General features: G+C 41.0%; 1 protein-coding gene across 1 annotated transcript in view; it reads left to right on the top strand.

Moving 5' to 3' along the window:
- Window positions 1-18,608, top strand: part of LOC122549526 (matrilin-1-like) — a 30,477-nt gene extending 11,869 nt beyond the window's left edge. Inside the window, exons 3-9 of the mRNA XM_043689382.2 lie at window positions 1,615-2,184; window positions 4,552-4,674; window positions 6,932-7,054; window positions 9,571-9,984; window positions 11,862-12,014; window positions 15,274-15,366; window positions 18,084-18,608. Of these exons, the coding sequence (XP_043545317.2) occupies window positions 1,615-2,184; window positions 4,552-4,674; window positions 6,932-7,054; window positions 9,571-9,984; window positions 11,862-12,014; window positions 15,274-15,366; window positions 18,084-18,139 (1,532 nt within the window). The 3' untranslated portion in view covers window positions 18,140-18,608. The remainder of the gene's footprint in view (window positions 1-1,614; window positions 2,185-4,551; window positions 4,675-6,931; window positions 7,055-9,570; window positions 9,985-11,861; window positions 12,015-15,273; window positions 15,367-18,083) is intronic.
- The last annotated feature ends 1,946 nt before the right edge of the window (window positions 18,609-20,554 follow it).

Genomic DNA, 20,554 nt, shown 5'->3' with positions numbered 1-20,554 from the left:
AGCTAAAACAAACTAGAAAAACCTGAACTGGGAGAACTGACCACTGACCACATTGATGAAACAGACCGTTCGGCATCTCTGCCTTTACGACCTCTCTTCAAAAAAACCAAGTACAAAATAACCTTTTCAAAGCGACAGCATCGTCACATGAGAAAGTACCATTTCACTGGGGATGGGAACATCAGACACAGTGCATATGAGTGAATCAGTTGTTGGAGGAATGTCATGGAAAATGGAAGGTCAAAGGCTAGATGATGAAAGTGCAGCTGTGAATGAATTTGGGCTCACTTTTTCCAGGGGCTATATGGATGGAGGGAAGGTTGGAGGTGTCAAAGGGGGCCTTAGATGCTTAAAGATGTAAACAAAGCTAACCCTGTCTATGATTGAAACTATGGTATTGTAAGGAGCAGACAGTGAGATCAAGGAGATGGCTTTGAACATGTGCTGGGAGTTTCTCAGAGGAAGACATTTGAGTGGATCAGAGGCCAGTAATCTCAGAGGAGTGAGAAGATGATGAGGTGACGTGAAGGCCGAAATCCTTGTGATAATGTGTTGAGGGAGCAAAGGAGTGAAAGAAATCTCAATTATAAAATTTTTATTGTACTTGGGAGGACAGCACCAAACAACTACTGAACGAAACCATGGTTGGAATGGAACGATTTGATAGAAATTTTCAAGATATTAATGAGAACAAAAAAGAGGTGATCAGGAAAAAGTATTTTCACTGTTTGGAGGCATGGAGATGAGGTGTGGATCTTGATCTAGGAGCTTTAATCAAAAAATGAAATTTCAGGAGTAAAATCAAGAAATTTGGAAACTTGGCAGTTGATGCTAAATTTGTTGTCAGTTTTAAAATACATTGAGAGGTTCTTATTACCCAAAGTGATTAAGGGTTCTGGGGCAGGAAGGATGGCGATGTTATTGTGGATTAGCAATGCTGATGCCTGAAACCATTGCTCTGAGGACATGAGTTCAAATCTCACCATGAGCAGCTGGAATTGAAAACTTGTCTTGGAATTGATAACAACTATTGATTGTGCTTAAATTTAAAAAGACACTTCTAGTTCACTAACATCCCTTAGGGAAGGAAATCTGGCATCCGTACCTGGTCTGGCCTACATATGACTCCAGATCCACAGTGATGTAGTTGACTCTTAACTGCCCTCTGAAATGGCCGAGCAAGTCATTCAGTTCAAAAGGTAATTAGGATTGTTCAACAAATGTTGGGCTTGCCAATTATGGCCTGTCCTGTGGAAGAATAAAGGAGGGTGTCTTCTCGATCAGCCATTGATTGACAGAACACACTCAAGGAGTCAAATGGCCTGCTCCTGTGGTATTTACCCATGACAGAAGCTACAGGTCATTTTGCTATAAGTACATTTCGATAATACGAATTCGCTGTAACGTGATTGGGGACACTGTTTCTAAAGTGTGAACTTTTAAAACATGTATTGGCTGTGATGCAATTACGTCACCAACACTTTGTGTGCTGTTTCTAAAATGCAATTTTTCTATAACACAGAGTTGTATGACAAAGCAACCATCACTTAATAGAAGAACTACCTGTACTCCAATGCATTTTCTAGACTGTAAATATTGTGTTTTATTTTACAGAGGAACGATGCGTTGGCAAGGCCTTAGATTTAGTCTTCATCATTGACAGTTCCCGAAGTATACTTCCTCCTGACTTTGAGAAAGTGAAGGAATTCATCAAAAACATCCTTAAATTCCTGGACATTGGTCTGGCCAAGACGAGAGTGGGCCTTGTCCTCTACGGAAGCACTGTCGAAAGTGTGTTCTCCCTCAAAACCCACAGGAAGGTGGAGGACATGATGAGCGCAGTTGAGGAGATGGTGCACCTGGCAACTGGCACCATGACAGGGCTGGCCATCGAATTCACGATGAACGTGGCATTCTCCACTCAGGAGGGGGCAAGGCCGTTCGATTGGAACGTACCACGCGTGGCGATTATTGTGACGGACGGGAGACCCCAGGACAAGGTGGCAGAAGTAGCAGCTCAAGCAAGAGACTCAGGAATTCTAATATTCGCCGTGGGTGTAGGGAGAGTCGATATGCAGACACTCCAGCTGATTGGGAGCGAGCCACATGAGAAACACGTGTTCTTTGTGCAGAATTTCAGCATGATCCAAACTCTCCTCTCTGAATTCCAAACCAAAATATGTGGTATGTTGGGGGGGAGGTGGGGGGGGGTGTGGGGGGGGGGATGGGATGGGAATAGCACCATTATGTTTCAAATGCACTGTTTAACATTTAGCCATGTAGAGGGTTTTGTGGCCAATGCTCTCACCCTTAGCATCAGGAGGTTCCCAAGATTATGAGTTCACAACAAACATTTAGGCACAAAATGTAGACCGACAGTCCATTGCATCACTGAGGGAGTGCAGCATTGCCAGAGGTGCTGTTTTTCAGTTGAGACATTAAACCTAAACGCTATCTGCCCTCTCAAGTGAGTGCAAAAGACCACACTATCTTAAACTGAGGTTCAAGTAGCAAGACTTCCAACTTGGGTCAAAAATTGGCCAAATACAGAAAACAGCAAGTCACAACAATTTTTGACTCTCAGAATGATGGCTTTTCGTGGTACTGCTATTGTTTTAAAAATATGTCCAACTGACCTGGATATTGGATTACAGTATAAAATTTCAAAATTTGCCAATGGTACTAGCCTTGGAGATGTGGCAGACAGGGAAAATGATGCCAAGCAAGGCAGCGACAGTCTGACAGAATGCAATTTGATACAGAGAATCGTAGAGCCATACAGCATGGAAACAGACACTTCGGCCCAACCCGTCCGTGCTGACCAGGTTTCTCAAACTGAACTAGCCCCATTTGCCTGTGTCTGGCCCATGTCCCTGGAAACCTTTCCTATCTATGTATCTGTCCAAATGCGAAGTGCATCCCAAAGAGAGGGAGAGGTAATATACACTTAATGGCATGGGTCAAAAGAGTTTTATGGGTGTGTGGGATCAGTGGGTGCACGTATACTGATCTTTGAGGGCGCCAGCTCATATTGGGAGATTATTTGGCAAATCATGTGCTCTCTTAGGCTTCATATAAAGAGATGTTTAGTGCAAAAGCGGGCATGCTCTGCTGAATGTTTATGAAACTCTCAATAGGCCACAACTCGAGTGTGGCACCTAATTTGTTTGGTCACCAAGCCTGAGGAGGGGTACTTGAGAGAGGGATGAGGACTTTTACCAGACCAGTCCCAGGGATGAGCGAATTTAGTTGAAGGATGAAGTTGGAGAATCTGAGCAGGTCCTCGGGTGAAGGTGAATGAGGAGAGACATGAGAGAATTGTTCCCAACTATGACAGATTTAGAGACATAAGCAAAAATAATCCGTTTCCATTGGTTGCCATCCTAAGGACTAGGGTTGCAGATTTAAGACCTTGCATCAGAATGTGATAAAGAAGATTTTTATTATAACAAATAGATTTGAAAAGATCTGAAACTCACGGCCTACAGGATAGGTATTTTAGTGGAGGAGGGTGAGAATGGAGATAATGAATGATTCCAGAAGGAAATCATGAGCACTTGAAAAAGATAAACTTGCAGGGCTACAGCCTGAGGTTAGGGACTGTCAGGATCAGTGTAGAGAGAGCCAGCACTGGCTAGATAGACAAATGGCCTTTTTTTTGCATCAGTCTAAAGGATGGGTTTTAAGGGGTCTTGTGAACTCTACTTTCAAAATATCACCAGGTAAAGAAGGGTAACCATGCAACCATGAGTAAGCATTGGCTGATGATAGACTGGTACAGGAAGTTACACCTCAGAAAGCTGACCAATAAGAGGCAAGCAACTCACTCATTCTGACAGTGCCACCTGGAGCAGTGGTCATTGCTGAAACTGCAGCAAGGCCGAGAGGAGGTAATGTCAAATTGCATTGTAAGCATTCAGGAGTCCTTTTAGGAAGATTGGTGGAAGAGGTGCTGTAGAAATGCAAGTTCTCTCAGTGAATTAACTTTGAGATGAACTGCATGAAAGTCCAACTTACCCATGAGCAGATATTGATAAAATCTTTGGAAGTTTGCTGGCCCACTTTGTTTTGCCTTTAAATGGAATCCAGCTCAATGAAACCCTTTGAAGTTTCATTCACTGCAATTGATGCGTCTTCACCCAGCTGTACTTGTCACTATCGTGAAGAAGTCCTTCAGGATAATTTCCTAATGTCAATCATTTATTGAAAGGAGTAATCTGTCTTGGTCAAAATAGAAGGTAATGCACAGGGTTTGCTTATGCAGGAAGTGTAGATAAATAGATTAATGCAGCACCAAAGGAGGCCATTTGGTCCATTGAACCTCTGCCAGCTCTCTGAAACAGCTATCTAATTCATCCCACACGTCCCTCCTCCAGTATAACACTGCCTTTTGCTTTAATTTTAATCTTTGGAAAAGTTCCTTTTGAATCAGTTTCCCACACCTTTTCAAGCTCAACATTCCACATCTCTTCATCTTCCCCTCGTGGTCTTTCATCATGTACCTTTGAGAAATATTTCACTAACGATAAACCTTTCTCTTTTTGTGCACAGATACGGATCTCTGCGGAGTGATTGGCCATGGATGTGAACAGATATGTGTCAACACGCCAGGGTCTTTCATTTGCAAATGTAAAAAAGGATTCGTCCTCAACAGTGATCAGAAAACCTGCCGAAGTAAGGCCAGTTGGTGTCATAGTTTAAATCGCTTTGACCATTTGAAGGGAATGTTTTTTAAACACTTTCATGTGAAATGGGTGTTGAATTATAGGCCAGTGTTTAGTCGGCAATGGCCGAGTATTATCACAACACTATTAATCCAGAGAAGTAGGTAATTTTCTGGGGACCTGGGTTCGAATCCACCCAGATGGTGGAATTTGAATTCAATAAAATCTGGAGTCTAATGAGGACCTTGAAATCATTGTTGATTGTCAGGAAGAATACATCTGGGTCACCAATGTCCTTGAGGGAAGGAAAGCTTCCATCCTTACCTGGTCTGGTCTACATGTAACTCCAGATCCACAGCCAATGTGGTTGATTCTTAACTGCCCTCTGGGCAATTAGGGATGGACAGTAGATGCTGGCCCAGCCAGCAATGCCCACATCCTGTGAATAAATAAAAAGCCTGTCCTAATCGTAGCTGAGAATGTGATGGTGAGGTTCAACAGTGTTAAAGAAGGTTACAATTAGATCTGAAGGGTTAAAGGGGACAGCATGTCCGATGCCTTGCAGTGCTGCTTGTTACCCCCTCAAAGAATTCTAATAGATTTGCCAGGGGCGTGATCTTTCCTTCCTGAAGTCAGGCTGACTCTGCTTGATCATATCATTTATTCTGAAGTGCTCTGCTATTATATCCTTTACATTAGAGTGTAAGGAGATATTAACAACAGGCATTTAACTAACTGGCCTACAGTAACCTGCTTTTTGTTACCGACCCCTTTTTAAAGCACTCATTGTATGGTGCTTTTCCAGAATCTAAAGATTCCTGGAGAATTACTATCACTCTTTCTGTAGCTATTTCCTTTGATGTGGAGGTGCCGGTGTTGGATTCGGCTGGGGTAGGGGGAACAAAGTCAGAAAACACAAGCCTTCGGAGCACTGCCTCTTTGTCAGGTGAAGTTCATCTGAATGAAAGCTTGTGATTTCAAACAAACCTGTTGGACTATAACCTGGCGTCGTGTGACTTCTAGCTATTTCCTTTAATAATCTAGGATGCAATCCATCAGGTCTAGGGAATTTGTTAATCTTTCTCCCCATTTGTTGCCCTTGTGTTAATTATTGAATTTAGTTCCTCTCATCCTTTGCCTCTGAATTATTTAATATTTCTGGAATTCTTTGGTGTCTCCTACATTAATAAATAAAAATCAAGTCCTCTGTCTTTTTTCGTTTCCCTATTATTGATTCCCCAATGTCATCCTGTGAGGGGCTTACAGTTAGTTTTCCCACTCTCTTTTACTTATTTAAGAAAACTCTTGCTTTCCATCCTAATATTATTTGCTGCTTTATGCTGAAGGTTTATTTTCTGCCTCTTTATTATTCATTTAGTTATCTTTTGTTGATTTTGAAAATTTTCCCAATCTTCTGGTTTACCACTAAGGTTTGCCATACTGTATATTTTTCTTCTTTCAATTTGATGCTAATCAGCTTCCCTGGTTAACCAGGGTTGGCTTATCCCTTTCTTAGAAACCTTCTTTCTATGGGAATATACCTTTATTGTGAGTCATGAACTATTTTATTGAACGTTTGCCATTGTTCATCAACCATCTTTTTTTGTTAAACTCCTTTCCCCCTCCAATCAGACCAGCTCTGTCCTCATTCCCATGTTATTATCGTTATTTAAGCTTAATTTCCAACCAACACTTTTCCCATTCAAACAATGCTAAATGTTATGATCACTATTTCCTTGGGGATCCTTTACTCTGACATCATTTCTTAAACCTGCCTCGATACACATCTATAGATCCAAGGAAAGCCTTATCCTGGGTCAGATTCATAACATATTATTCTAAGAAATTCACTTACAAATTATTCCTCATGGTTATCTCTGCCAATCTGAATATTCCAATTTATAGCAAGATTAAAATCACCGTGAGTGGGTTTTTTCACATGGCATTATTATATTCTGATATATTTTCTGACACACCTTTGAGACCTAACCTGTTGGAATCTTACAGACCTCTATCAGCTTAACCACACCCCCAGTTCGAACTGAAAAGTCTAAACGACTTGTATATGCTTAACATACAGTACCTTGCCTGTAGGGCACTTGTGGTGTGGTGGTAGTGTCCCTACCTCTGAGATTGGAGACCTGGGGTCAGGCCTAATAACATCTCTGAGCAACTTGATTTAAAATATCTGTACTACTGGGGAAAAAAAAAGAGTAACAGCTGCTTTAAATTAACACAATTCAATACGTTCTTTGTCCTTTTTACAGGAATTGATTTCTGTGTCCAGGCCAGGCACAACTGTGAACATGATTGTGTGAGCACGGAGGACAGTTATCTCTGCAGATGTCGGAAAGGATATAAACTTCACCCCGATGGCAAGACATGTCTGCGTATGTCCCTCAGCAACTACTCACTCTCACAACACACCATTTCATCTTCTTCTAAACCCTGTCTCATAACAAGCCAAATTCCTTTTTATTCCAATCCAAACAATGTATTTAGGGTGGCTCAGTCGTTAGCACTGCTGCCTGACAGCGCCAGGGACCCAGGTTCAATTCCACCATCAGTCTGTGTGGAGTTTGCAAATTCTCCCATGTGTGCTTTGGTTTCTTCCCACAGTCCAAAGATGTGCAGGTTACTGGATTGGCTGTGCTAATTGGCCCATTGTGTCCAGAGATGTACAAACTAGATGGGTTAACTGTGGGAAATGCAGGGTTACAAGGATGGGGGGTGAATCTGGGTGGGATGCTCTTTGGATGGTTAGTGTGGACTTGACAGGCTGAATGACCTATTTCCATGCTGTAGGGATTCAATGATGTAGAAACAGTCATTCAATCATCATTGACAGGAAACACTAAATTAAACAGATGTGCTTGATGAAACTTGCCCAAATCACAATCCCAGAGTCACTTGTGCACCACATACATCGGAGGATTCTGATTCAAAGACTCATTGTTTGGGAATTACAAGGAATCAAAATGGAATGCAGGTAGCAAAATGCTGGATTGTTAAACAAATAAATGAGGTAGATCAGCAAACTTGATTGGTTGAGTATTCGCTGGCCACCTCCATTCTGTAGATTTACTGTCACTATACAGATAGTTTCAATCAACCTGCACAGGGACATTCCTCCACACCTCTGTAGTGGTTGGGACATGAATACAGGTCCTCAGGTCTCAGAGTATGGGACACCACCACTGTGTCACAAGAGTCATCGAGTCATGCTACATGGAAACAGATCCTTCGGTCCAACTAGTCCATGCTGAACATAATCCCAAAGCTAAACTAGTCCCTTCGGCCCATATACCTCCATACCTTTCCTATTCACGTCCTTATTTAAGTGTCTTTTAAACTTTGTGATTGTACCCACATCCTCCGGAAGTTCATTCCACACACAAACCACCTTCTGTGTAAAAGAATTTGTCCCTTGTCTTTTTAAAATTTCTCTCCTCTCACTTTAAAAATATGCCCCTAGTCTTGAAAGTTCTCATCCTAGGGAAAAGACACCTACCACTAATCCTATTGATATCCCTCATGATTTTATAAATCTCTATAAGGTCACCTCTCAACTTCCTATGCTCCAGTGAAAGATGTTCCAACCTATCCAGCCTTTCTTTATAACTCAAACCTTCCATACCTGGCAACATCCTGTTAAATCTCTTCTCAAACCTTTCTAGCTTTCTAGCCTAATATCCTTCCTATAACTGGGCAACCAAAACTGGACACAGCCTTCCAGAGGAGCATTGTTATGCTCCAGCTTCTCTACATATTACCTCATCTCAGAGATGTCATTACACTTCTCTGGAGCAGGTAGGTTTTGAACCTAGACCTCCTGACTCAGAGAGATGGATACTCCTCCTACACTACAAGAGCCCCTTATCATTTTGTACTCATTTGTGAATGGCTCATCACTTTAACTGGATAAATAACCATCTGAAGGTAAGCCTGAGATCTCTCAGCATTGTGTAACCTCACATTGATCATTATTGGAGTTGTAAAGCCATTGCTGTGCAGTGTCTCTATGAGAGCTCTTATTTTGGGGAAGGTGGAAAAGAAGAAAAGAGTACCAGGATAGATTAAAAGTAATGAACAGGGTCTCATCAGTTGGGACTGAAGGCCTCTTTTTGTGTTGTAGCTTCATTAGATGCTTTCTATTAAAACTGCTCAGAGATGGTATCTCATACATCTCTGCAGTAGGTGGGGCTTGAACCCAAACCTCTAGCTCAGAGAGAGGGTCATTTTCGCTACACCACATGAGACCCTCTAGCCTCTCGATGTAGTGATCCAAAATTGGAGTCTGCCTGGTTAATTGGACATTGAATTGGTGATGAATCCGTATGAAGTGGGGACATAACTGAGTTCCTCTATATAGGCACATTAATACACCAAACACATTTGTAACAAACAATATAACGATTAGGCTCAATGTTCTTTCTATCACTGTCTGGATATCTGTGTTGTACCAACTTACCACAATTCCAGTCAATTTGTCAAGAATGTAATTAATATAATCAATAATTCCAGTCAATTTGTCAAGCATGATTTCCCTTCCATAAATCCATGCAGACTTTGTCCAATCTCGTCACTAGGTCGAAAGTAAGAAGACCTTGATTTTGCAATAAAATGTGATCAATTCTACACATACACAATGGTGCCAGCTTTTTATTAGCTTATACTTTATTCTATTTCAATTATTTTGTCTCTAAATTGTAAATTCTTAAACTTGATTTATTTAATCGTCATTACAATTTAGCACTTTCTGCCACAACGCTTTCTCAAGAAAGTATTTTTAAAAAATACCTATCTGCACAAAAGTTAAATAGCGTACGTTAACTTTTGTGCAGATAGGGTTTATCGGTGAGTGATACCCCCACATTCTGTTTAATGTTCTGTTTGGATGCTGTAGAGTGTATCCATGGAGCTATGGACCTTGTCTTCTTCATTGATGAATCCAAAGGCCTTGGAACAAATAATTTCCGCTCAGTGAAACAGTTTGTCAACAGCATTGTGGATGGCTTGGAAGTTGCACCAAACGCAACTCGAGTGGGTCTGGTGCAGTATTCCTCTAAGGTGCGGAATGAGTTTCCTCTCCGACGCTACAGCACTGTCAACCAGGTCAAGGCTGCAGTGAGTCGAGCTAAATCCATAGGCCAACAGCCCACAAGAGGACGCCCTCGGAGACAGATCTTTAAAAACAGCTTCAAGGTGGCCGAAGGAGCTCGAGCCCTTGCAGAAAACGTTCCGAGGATAGCAATTGTGCTCACTGATAGCCGGCAACAGGCCGATGTTGTGGAATGGGCAACTGAAGCAAAGCAGACTGGTAATGCACATTTTACACCATGCAAAGAATCTCCCACAGAATTGTATAACTTACTTTTGTACATTGTCTTGACTTACGATCTTGTATTTTAGTCATAAAGTTAAAGGCCACTCTAGAAAACCTAAGCTCTGGTGCCAGTGGAGTGCTGCCTAAGGCCCCTTGGGTGAACATCGAAAGTCTCAAAAGGCAATCTTCCAAAATGTAGCTGCAGAGTTCTTCACAGTGCCCTGGCCAATGCGTGTCTCTTAGTGAGCACCGCTAAAACAAACAGATTACTGCTCATTATCACATTGGGTTCCTGCATAAAGCTAGTCGTGTTCCAGCACAAGTCTTCATATGTCCTGCAGGGCATTGAAAGGTTGTGAAGTGCCCTCTATAAATGCAAGTCTTTTTTCTTTAAGGCAGAAGTAGGCCATTCTGTTCTTCAGTCAGGCCATTTAAGGACACAATCTTCTCTTTTAACTTGATTAAATTTTAATTATTTAGGAATACTGGTTTTCAGTTGCAGATAAAACAACATTGTAACAAAGCAATAATTTTACCCATATATGTAGCTCAATGACATGGCTAAAGTCTCAAAGTGCAATATAGCGACTGCTGCAGTGTTTATTATTAGGGCATTTAATCAAAGTCCTATCTGTCTATTCAGATCAGCACAAAAGACGCCGAAACATAGTAGCACGGGGCTATTTAGTGCCTCAGGTCTTTTTCCGCTTTAATGGGATCATGGCCAATCTGCTACAGGAACTGTACATTCTCACCACTGTCCCATGATTGTCTAGGAGAGCTGCTGAATCAGGGTAGACACTATTGTAAATTGGGTAGATGAAATTGGAAAATCGCATCAAGATATTGATTAAGTGAATGGCAAAAGAATTTCAATGTAGGCCTATGTGAGGTAATGCACTTTGGACCTTGAAAGCATAGGATAAATTATTTTCTATATAAAGCTAAACATCTCAACATCTGCAGAAAATTGGGTTGGTTCTAGGTACAGAGATCATTATGAGGTCAGGCAACTTGATGACTGCAAATGGTGACTGAAGCCAAATCAACTGTTAATTTTTAAGTCTGAGATTGATAGATTGTCATTCACCAAAGGTATTCAGGAATGCTGTTGTATTTTTAATATTTAAGAGAAACAGCAGCCAACAGCCAATTTACACATACGAAGTTCTCAAACAGTAAAATCATAATTATCAATTCTTAGTGATATTGATCGATGACTAAATAGTGTCCAGCACACCTGCCTAATTCTAATGTGCTGTCACCTTTCAGAGGCTGAAGCTAAGAAAAGCTGCAGTAAGTAGTCAACTTGCACAGTTACACCACCTTACTAATGCTTCATTTGTGGCCTTTACAACCGATTGAAAATGAATTGCAAGTTGAGTGCACTGTTGAACAGGCACTAGGCAACTAACTCATGAATCTGAAATTGACCAAGTGTCTTCATTTCAGTTGTATCATCAAATCAAAGCATTCAGTAAGGGGCCAGTCCAGACACCACTTTGGTTGGAGTCCTTTTTTCTTTGGTAAACTCTTTACCTATATGCGCCCCCATTACACAATTGTCCACCTTTCCTTGATCGACAGCCAAGGACAAGATGTTCTTCAGAATTACATAGCACAGGATGCCATTTGGCCCATTATCACTGTGCTAGCTCTTTGAAAATGCAATCCAATTAGTCCTTCTCCTTGTACTTTCCCCAAAATCCTGCAAAGCTTTAAGTTTTTATCTAATTTTCTTTGGAAGTTATAATCACACCTGCTTCCACCACCTGTTCAGTTGGTGTGTTTCACATAATAACCCACTCTGTGGCTCTATAGTGCATTGAAGGTGAAGAGAAACAACATACTCATGGGAACTGTCTCAACAGGTATCAATATATTCGCTATTGGAGTTGGCAAGGCAACTGAAGAACAACTACAACAAATTGCTTCATTGCCACATGATGAATACCTGCATTACACAAAAGACTTCAGGACCATGGGTGAAATAGCAGAAACAGTCAAACTACAAATTTGTCAAGGTACTTAAGTATTGTAAGTTCTGTGGGAATTCCCTCCAAGCGAACATTATAAGTCAGAATAATTCCTATCATATATAGAGTGGGAAGAATTCTGAAGTCAGTATTAATATTGTGACATTAATTCAACTGAAATACAGCACATAGCTCTTGACCCAATTAGTGTCATGTTTCAGTACCATTTGTTTCCAGGTGCAATTGGTGGCAAGGTTCAAAATATCTGGAAGGGAAGAATTTTGCAATTTCAAGTAGCAGAACAGAAACAGACCCTACAGTCCAACTCGTCTATGCCGACCAGATATCCTAAATTAATCTAGTCCCATCAGTCAGCATTCGGTCTATATCCCTCTAAACCCTTTCTACTTATATACCCATACAGATGCCTTTTAAACGTTGCAATTGTACCTGCAATTTATCAAATTAGGCAGCTCATTCCATGTACATATCATGCTCTGCATGCAAAAGTTGTCCCTTTTAAATCTTTCCCCCCTCACTTTTAACTTTGGCTTTTAACTCTAGCTTTGGACTCTCCAACTCACAGGAAAACATCTTGGCTATTCATCTTATCCATGCCCATTATGATTTTATAAACCTCTATAAGGTTTATAGAGGTCTTCCTGGCTCCAGGGAAAACAGCCCCAGCCTATCCCTATAGCTCAAATCTCCGCAATATTCTTGTAAATCTTTATTGCATCCCCTTTCAAGTTTAACAATGTATTTCGTATAGCAGGGAGACCAGAACTGCACACAGTGTTCCAAAAGTGGCCTAACCAATGTCCTGCATGGCTACAACATGACCTCCCAACCGTTCCCACTGTGACTACCTGGTCAGGTCCACACCCCCAACAACCCACCCTCCCCTCCTGGCACCTTCCCCTGCCACCGCAGGAATTGCAAAACCTGCACCTACACCTCCCCCCTCACTTCCATCCAAGGCCCCAAAGGACCCTTCCACATCCACCAATGTCACTTACTGAATCCATTGCTCCCGATGCGGTCTCCTCTACATTGGGGAGACTGGACGCCTCCTCGCAGAGCGCTTTAGGGAACATCTCCAGGCCACCCGCATCAATCAACCACACCGCCCCATGGCCCAACATTTCAGCTCCCTCTTCCATTATGCCAAGGACATGCAGGTCCTGGGCCTCCTCCACCACTGCCTCACCACCGACACCTGGAGGAAGAACGCCTCATCTTCCACCTCAGAACACTTCAACCCCAGGGCATCAATGTGGACTTCACCAGTTTCCTTATTTCCTCTCTCCAACCTTACCCCAGTTCCAAACTTCCAGTTCAGCACCGTCCTCAAGACCTGTCCTACCTGCCAATCTTCCTTCCCACCTATCCACTCCACCCTCTTCTCTGACCTATCACCTTCATCCCCACCCCCATTCACCCAGTGTGTAGGTCCACCCAGAACTGTAGATCTTTGCTACCATCCCCCACCCTCCTCTCTGACCTATCACCTTCATCCCCACCCCCATTCACCTATTGTACTCTTTGCTACTTTCTCCCCACCCCCAACCCCCTCCTATTTAGATTTCCACCATGGAGGCTCCCTGCCTCCATTCCTTATGAAGGGCTTTTGCCCGAAACGTTGATTTTCCTGCTCCTTGGATGCTGCCTGACCTGCTGTGCTTTCCTAGCACCACTCTAATCTAGACTCCTACACTCAATGCACTGGTCAATAAAGGTAAGCGTACCAAACACCTCCTTCACTATCCTGTCAACCTGCGACTCCGATGTCAAGGAACTATGAACCTGCACCCCAAGGTCTCTCTGTACAGCAACACTCCCCAGAACCCTACCGTCAAGTGTATACATCTTACCCTGATTTGCCTTACCAAAATGCAAACCTCACATTTATCTAAATTAAATTCCATCTGCCATCTCTTGGTCCATCTGATAAAGGTCCTGCTGTACTCGGAGATAACCTTTTTTGCTGTCCACAACACCACCAATTTTGGCATCATCTGCAAATTGATTAACCATTCCTCAAATTCACATTCAATTCATTTATATAAATGAAAAAAAGCAGTGTACCCAGCTCCGATCTTTGCAACACACCACTGGTCACAGGCCTCCAGTCCAATAAACAAACCCACCACCACGTTATGAGCTTGTGATGAAGGTTCCTGATATCTTATTATTTGGAAATGTGTTCTGAAATGGACAAAACCATATACAGCCTTAAGTTTGATTTATCTTTCTATGTTGTGTGACAAGAAAGAAAGGATATAGTCTTAGTTTCATTTTTCAGTGGTATTGAGTTATCTGGAAATCTGTTTACATGCTTTAAAAATAAAGGGCTGTTGCCTGGCAACAAGGTGGTTTATGAGATAGGGAGAACGAGACAGAAATGAGTTTCCTTTCAGAAGGAGATCAGTGAATGTACAAGCAGCAGGTCAGAATAGGCCTGGACCAACGGCAGTGCAGGTTAGCAGTCTCCAGAATAGTCCGGGCAGAAGAAAAGTTCTAAGTGGCCGAGAACGAGAGAGAGGATGCAGAAATAAAAGGCTTTAAAGTGCCTGAGAGGAAGATGTCCTACAAGGATGTTGAACACAAGAATTTAAGGAACACGTTAAGGAATGTGGCACCTGTTTTAGCTGTTTAGTTAACATCTATTGATAAGACTGCTAAACAAAGAAGATAGAGTGAATGCAAAAGTTTAGGAAAAAATGAGGACTGTAGATCAGAGTCAAGCGTGTGGTGCTGGAAAAGCACAACAGGTCAGGCAGCATCCAAGGAGCAGGAGAATCAACTTTTTGGGCATAAGCCCTTCGTCAGGAATGAATTCCTGACAAAGGGCTTATGCCTGTAATATCGATTCTCCTGCTTCTCGGATGCTGCCTGACCTGCTGTGCTTTTCCAGCACCATTCTCAATTATGAATATTGAAGTTTGAAATAAACCAGATACAGCTGTGCCAACTGAAACTTTAAAGTGGAAACTGGACAAACAAACACTGAGGTTCGAGTGTCTGCAAGATTGCTGTTGAGTGTAAAAGGGTAAAATCTTTATTTGATGTTTGTAATAAAACCCTTTCAAATTGTTCTGATATCTGTGTTTTCTCCTTCCTTTCAAGTAATAAACTTTAAAAGTACATTGGCACCTCCACGTGACTATCACAATTGATCACTGCAATTTGCAAAATCTAAACTTATGGTCTATCAAGTCAGACCTCACTCTGAAATCAGACTTGTCTAGAATGAAACTCTACACAGTAAAGAATGAAATTAATAAGTGTACACAACTTATTACAGGAACTCCATCACTTGGTGATCAATGCAAATGTGAAGCAATGGTGTTGTTCCAGATTCAAGCTAAAGAAGAAATACGGACATTAAACCAGAAATATATCCTTTCAATGTATTGTGAGACAGTACTTTAAAAAAATTTTAATTTCCTTCACAATGCAAAATAATGACCAAGATTTATTCTGAGTGTCTATAAGTAATTGCAGATTAATTTCATTTTCTCAATATTCTGGTGGCCATAAACACTGGGAATATTGTTATCGCAGTCTATATAAAAAAAAGGGCAAGGAGGGACACATTTACATTTAAGTAATTGGCTGCACTATTGCCCTAGTCAGAAGGTTCTGGGTTCAGGTCTCATTCAGAATTTCTGCAGTGCAGAAACATCGAGTCCACACAGACTCTCCAAAGGATATCCTATCTATACCCACCCACCTACCTACCCTATCCCCATAACCCTGCATTTCCCATAGCTAGTTCACCCAACCTGCACATCTTTGAATTATGGAAAGATACCCACACGGACACAGGGAGAATGTGCAAACTCCACACAGACAGTAGCACAGAGGTGGACTCAAACCTGGGCCCGTGACTGTGTGTAACTACTGAGTCACTGTGCCATCCTAAAGACTTGAATTTAAAACAGCCTTGCACGCTAGTGCATGGATCAGGGATGGTCAAAAGTTCAGGATTGGAACAGGGCAGTAATTGGATAGTTGTAGAGCTAGAGGTGGTTATCGTTAGCAGAGGGGCAAGATCATGGTTAATTTGAAAATATGGATAGTATTTTAAAGATTAAAGCGCTGGTTAAACAGGGGCCAATATAGGTCAACAAGCACAAGGTGATAAATGAACTTAACTTGATACAAGTTGGGTCAACCTCAAGCTTTCTGAGGATAGAATATAGTAGAGCCAGGGAAATATTGGAAAGTCTAGTGATAACAAAAGCACGGATAAGGATTTCAGCAGATAAGCTGAGGCAAGAATAAAGGCTAAAGTGAGGACTGCAGATGCTGGAAACCAGAGTTTAGATCAGAGTGGTGCTGGAAAAGCACAGCAGGATAGGTAGCATCTGAGGAGCAGGAAAATCGACGTTGCAGGCAAAAGCCCTTCATCAGCAATTATGAAGGGCTTTTGCCTGAAACGTCGATTTTCCTGCTCCTCGGATGCTGCCTGACCTGCTGTGCTTTTCCAGCACCACTCTGATCTAAACTGAGGCAGGAATGAAGTCAAGCGATGTTACAGAGGTGAACATCTGATAGTTATCCTGAAACAATCTTAGAATCTCACAGTACAGAAGAAGCCCTTTGGCCTATCGAGTCTTGTTCAGCACCAGATAATTGCAAAGGAGAGGCAAGGCAACTAAGTTTGTCTTCAGACCAATGACTGTATGCAGTAATCCCAACATTTGGTTGGAAAGAATTCAAGCTGCAATAGCGTGCGTTGAGAGACAGTGGTGAGATAGTAGGCAAAGGTTTCTGGAGAAACAGTGGGTAGTATGGTAAATTAGCAGAAACTGATCTGACCAGTCAAATCTTGTTCTGTTTCTAATAACCATTTCCATACCCCTTGAATAGAGAAATATAGTAATCAAAAATAGTTAATTAATTTCATTCATGAATTGCATTTTTTTCCAGCAATGGGTCTAAATGACTTTGCTCAATTGATTTATTAAACATGCAATGTCTGCTATGACCATGATTGTGACTTTGGAATTGTGTCGCAGGAGGGTGTCATTGAATAATTTTAAAGAGGAAGGGGATACAGAAGTCATAGCTGACTTGTAACTATTTCTCTCTACATAGATGCTGCCAGACCTGTTCGGTTTTGCCAGCATTGTCTGTACTTGTTTCAGATTTCTAAATCTGCTGTATTTTGCTTTTATTTAAAGTTAAGAATTCTGTGTTCCAACAGAATCAAAAGTTTGGTTGGGGGGGGGGAGCTGTATATGGGAAAGTGGAATTTGAACAGACAGATCAGCCTGATCTCATTGCATAGGAAAACAGGCATAAGGGGTCAAATGCCTACTTCTCCTAATAAGAACATAATAGGAGTTGGCTATCTAGCCCTTCAGGCCTGCTTAGTCATTCAATAATATCATAGCTGATCTTTTAGTGAACGCAGCTCCACTTAACCGCCTGCTCACCGTAACATTTAAATCCTTTATTGTTCAAACACCCGACTGCCTTAAAAACATTCAATGAAGTAGCCTCAACTGCTTCACTAGGCAGGGAATTCCACATTCACAATGCTTTGGGTGAGGCAGCTCCTCAACCCAGTCCTGAACCTGCTTCCTCTTATTTTGAGGCGATGCCCCGAGTTCTAGTTTCACTTACCAGTGGAAACAACTTCCCTGCATTCTAAATTCCAATGAGTATAGCCTCAGTCTACACACTAAACCAGCCCCCTCATCTCTGGAATCAACCTAGTGAACCTCCTCTGTACCCCCCTCCAGTGCCAGTATATCCTTTCTCAGGTAGAGACCAAAACTGTACACCGTACTCCAGGCGTGGCCTCACGAGCACCCCATACAGTTGCAGCAATAACCCAATTTGCGTTTCCATGTCAGGGAGACCATATGAATTTACAGTCAAATCAGTAACTTACAATTAACTCCTCTTGACTACATGATGCAAAATGTGTCACCGTGTAGAAATTCAGTGCTTTGATCCTAAAATTGCTAGGTGAGCAGGATCAAAGCTTTTTTAAAAAATTGCTGAAACAACTTATATACAATAATCATATGCATTGTACTTGTATAATATTTAACAGCAATTGCCAACATTTTAACTTTTGAGTTCCTTAACTAGAACTACTGGAAGAAGTGATGAACAGGCTGAAGATTGTGGAGAACTCTTTCAAAGCCAAGTAAAATGGAATATACATTTCTCTTTAATTCCTATAAACAAAGACTTTAGTTTGGTGGAGAGAGTTGTTTTCTGATCAGGTTATTAGATAACTCATTTTGTACACTTTATTGATGATATGGTATTTACAAACTGGCAAAGGGAAAATGATTAGTGCCTCATCCATTTCTGAAAGAAACTAAATCCTTTTTACCATGTGTTACATATTTTTATTAGAAATATAGACAACTCACTTCCACTTCACCGATAATCTGTAGAGAATTATTAGTTAATTTTAAGACTGCTATTATAGCTCAGCATGAATAAAATGTGCATACTTAATGAATATTGCCAGGATTATTGCAAAAACAATTCAGGGCTGTTTGCCTTTTGCTGCAAAAAGCTATTGTTCTCATCATCCTTCCCACTGGTTGAACAGTTAACACACCCAACAGTTTATATGTTAAAACAAATAAAAAGAGGATGTCAACCAAATGCGTAGTTTGTGTTTAATCCATTTTACAGTCTTTTTTTCCTGCTTTATCAACCCCACAAAAGAAACCCTGCCAAAAGATCACTGAAATATTTTCTAGATTTCTTCTTCCCATTTAAGATCAAAACAGCAACACAATGAATTCAGTTACAATAAATCAAGGACAGATTAGCACCTTCCAAATCTGCGACCCCTACCACCTAAATTTACAATATTTCTGAAGCATTTTGGGGATGAACAGCTCCTAATCAAACAACCAACTTCTATTTAAATTATACTATAATTCTAATATCAATGCATAATAAAGACCATTAGACATAGATTCAGTTTGAGTGAGCAAAGAAACAAGGGGCAGCAAACTATGAGGGAATTGTAGTAAACTGCAGTACAGGTACTAGCTTTGAGGGGAAATTAGAGATGTAATGTGGACAGCACAGTAACAATGGGCAATTTCAATTTAGACACTGACTGGGTTAACCAAATCAGCACTAAATGTGGAAGATGAATTCCTTGACTGTACGAAAAGGGTTTCTGGAGCAAACAGATTGAGAATCCAACTAGGGATCAGGTCACAAAAAACAAATTGCTGGAAAAACTCAGGTCTGGCAGCACCTGTGGAAAGAAAGCAGAGTTAACGTTTCAGATTCAGTAGGTTTTTCCCAGTAATTTCTATCTTTGCTCCTGATTTCCAGCATCTGCAGTTTTTTTGTTTAGGGACCAGGTTAATTTAGATTTAGCACTGGGAAATGAGAAAGGACACAAACACCAAAAAAAAGGAATGGTAAACCAACCATTGTTAATGGAAGAGTTAAACATTGCATTAGATGAAAGGAAGCAGATAATAGCAGAAAAAGTGGTAAACTGGAAAAATGCAAGCAATGAGAATCAGACAAAAGAGGACCAAGAACCTGATGAAAGGAGAACAAAAGCAAGTGCAAACTAGCAAAAGAGAGAATAGAATTGTAAAATCTTCATTAGATATGTGAAAAGGAACAGATTTGATAGGACAAATGTGGGCTCCAAAGACATGGACTGAATGATCTGTTCCATGCTGTATTACTCTAGAACAGGAAAACTAAAGTTATTTTGCATCTGTCTGTAAGAGGATGCAGAAAATCTCTGAATTAACAGGTGACCAAGGGACCCACGAACAAAATTTAAAACATAGTATTTGAGAAGCCTGATAAATCCTCAAACCAGATGAGTTACATTCCAGGGTTGAGTGGCTAGAGAAATTGTGGATATATGTGTGGCTATCTTTCTAAATTCCAGATTATCAAGTTTCCTACAGCTAGAAAATAGCAGCTACAACCCTGATTATTTTGAGGAACAAAGAATAGACAATAGACCTTTTGGTTTGATGGCAGGAGTGAAAAATGTTAGAACTTATTAAAAAGCAATGATAACTGAGGGCTGAAAAGAATGCTAAAATTGGGCAGAGAGATTTGTGGAAATCAAGTTTGGCAATCTCTTTTGAGGATATTACTTTAGCAAAGTCAAAGGAGAACTACTGGATTTGTTAATTTGAATTTTCAGAAGGCTTTTGATAAGGTCGCGTACTAAAGGTGAGTAAATAAAATTAAGAGCACACAAGAATGGGAAAATATGCAAATATGTATTGAGTATTGATTAACAGACTAATAGAGCAAGAATAAACTAACTTTCATTAGTGAGTATTAGTATTTGTACCTTAATGCTCGCAATCTATACAAATGATTTGGACATGGGGACCAATTGTAATATCACCAGATTTGCTGTGAACACCATGAGGAAGATTTCAACAGATATTGGACAAGCTCACTGACTGGGCTCGAGTATGGTAGATGCAAAGTAGCATGAATTAGTAACTTCTCATTTACTTTGGTAGAAAAAAGGACATTTATGAAACGGTGTGTCTGGGAAATGCAGGGATCCAAGACAGATCTGGGTGGCCCTGTTCAAGAGTCAC

This window comes from Chiloscyllium plagiosum, unplaced genomic scaffold (assembly GCF_037043375.1).
Source record: "Chiloscyllium plagiosum isolate Xiang-an unplaced genomic scaffold, Cpla_swu_hap1 HiC_scaffold_4, whole genome shotgun sequence".
NCBI lineage: Eukaryota > Metazoa > Chordata > Chondrichthyes > Orectolobiformes > Hemiscylliidae > Chiloscyllium > Chiloscyllium plagiosum.
The sequence above is the reverse complement of the archived record's forward strand: the minus strand, read 5'-3'. Positions and strand labels throughout refer to the sequence as shown.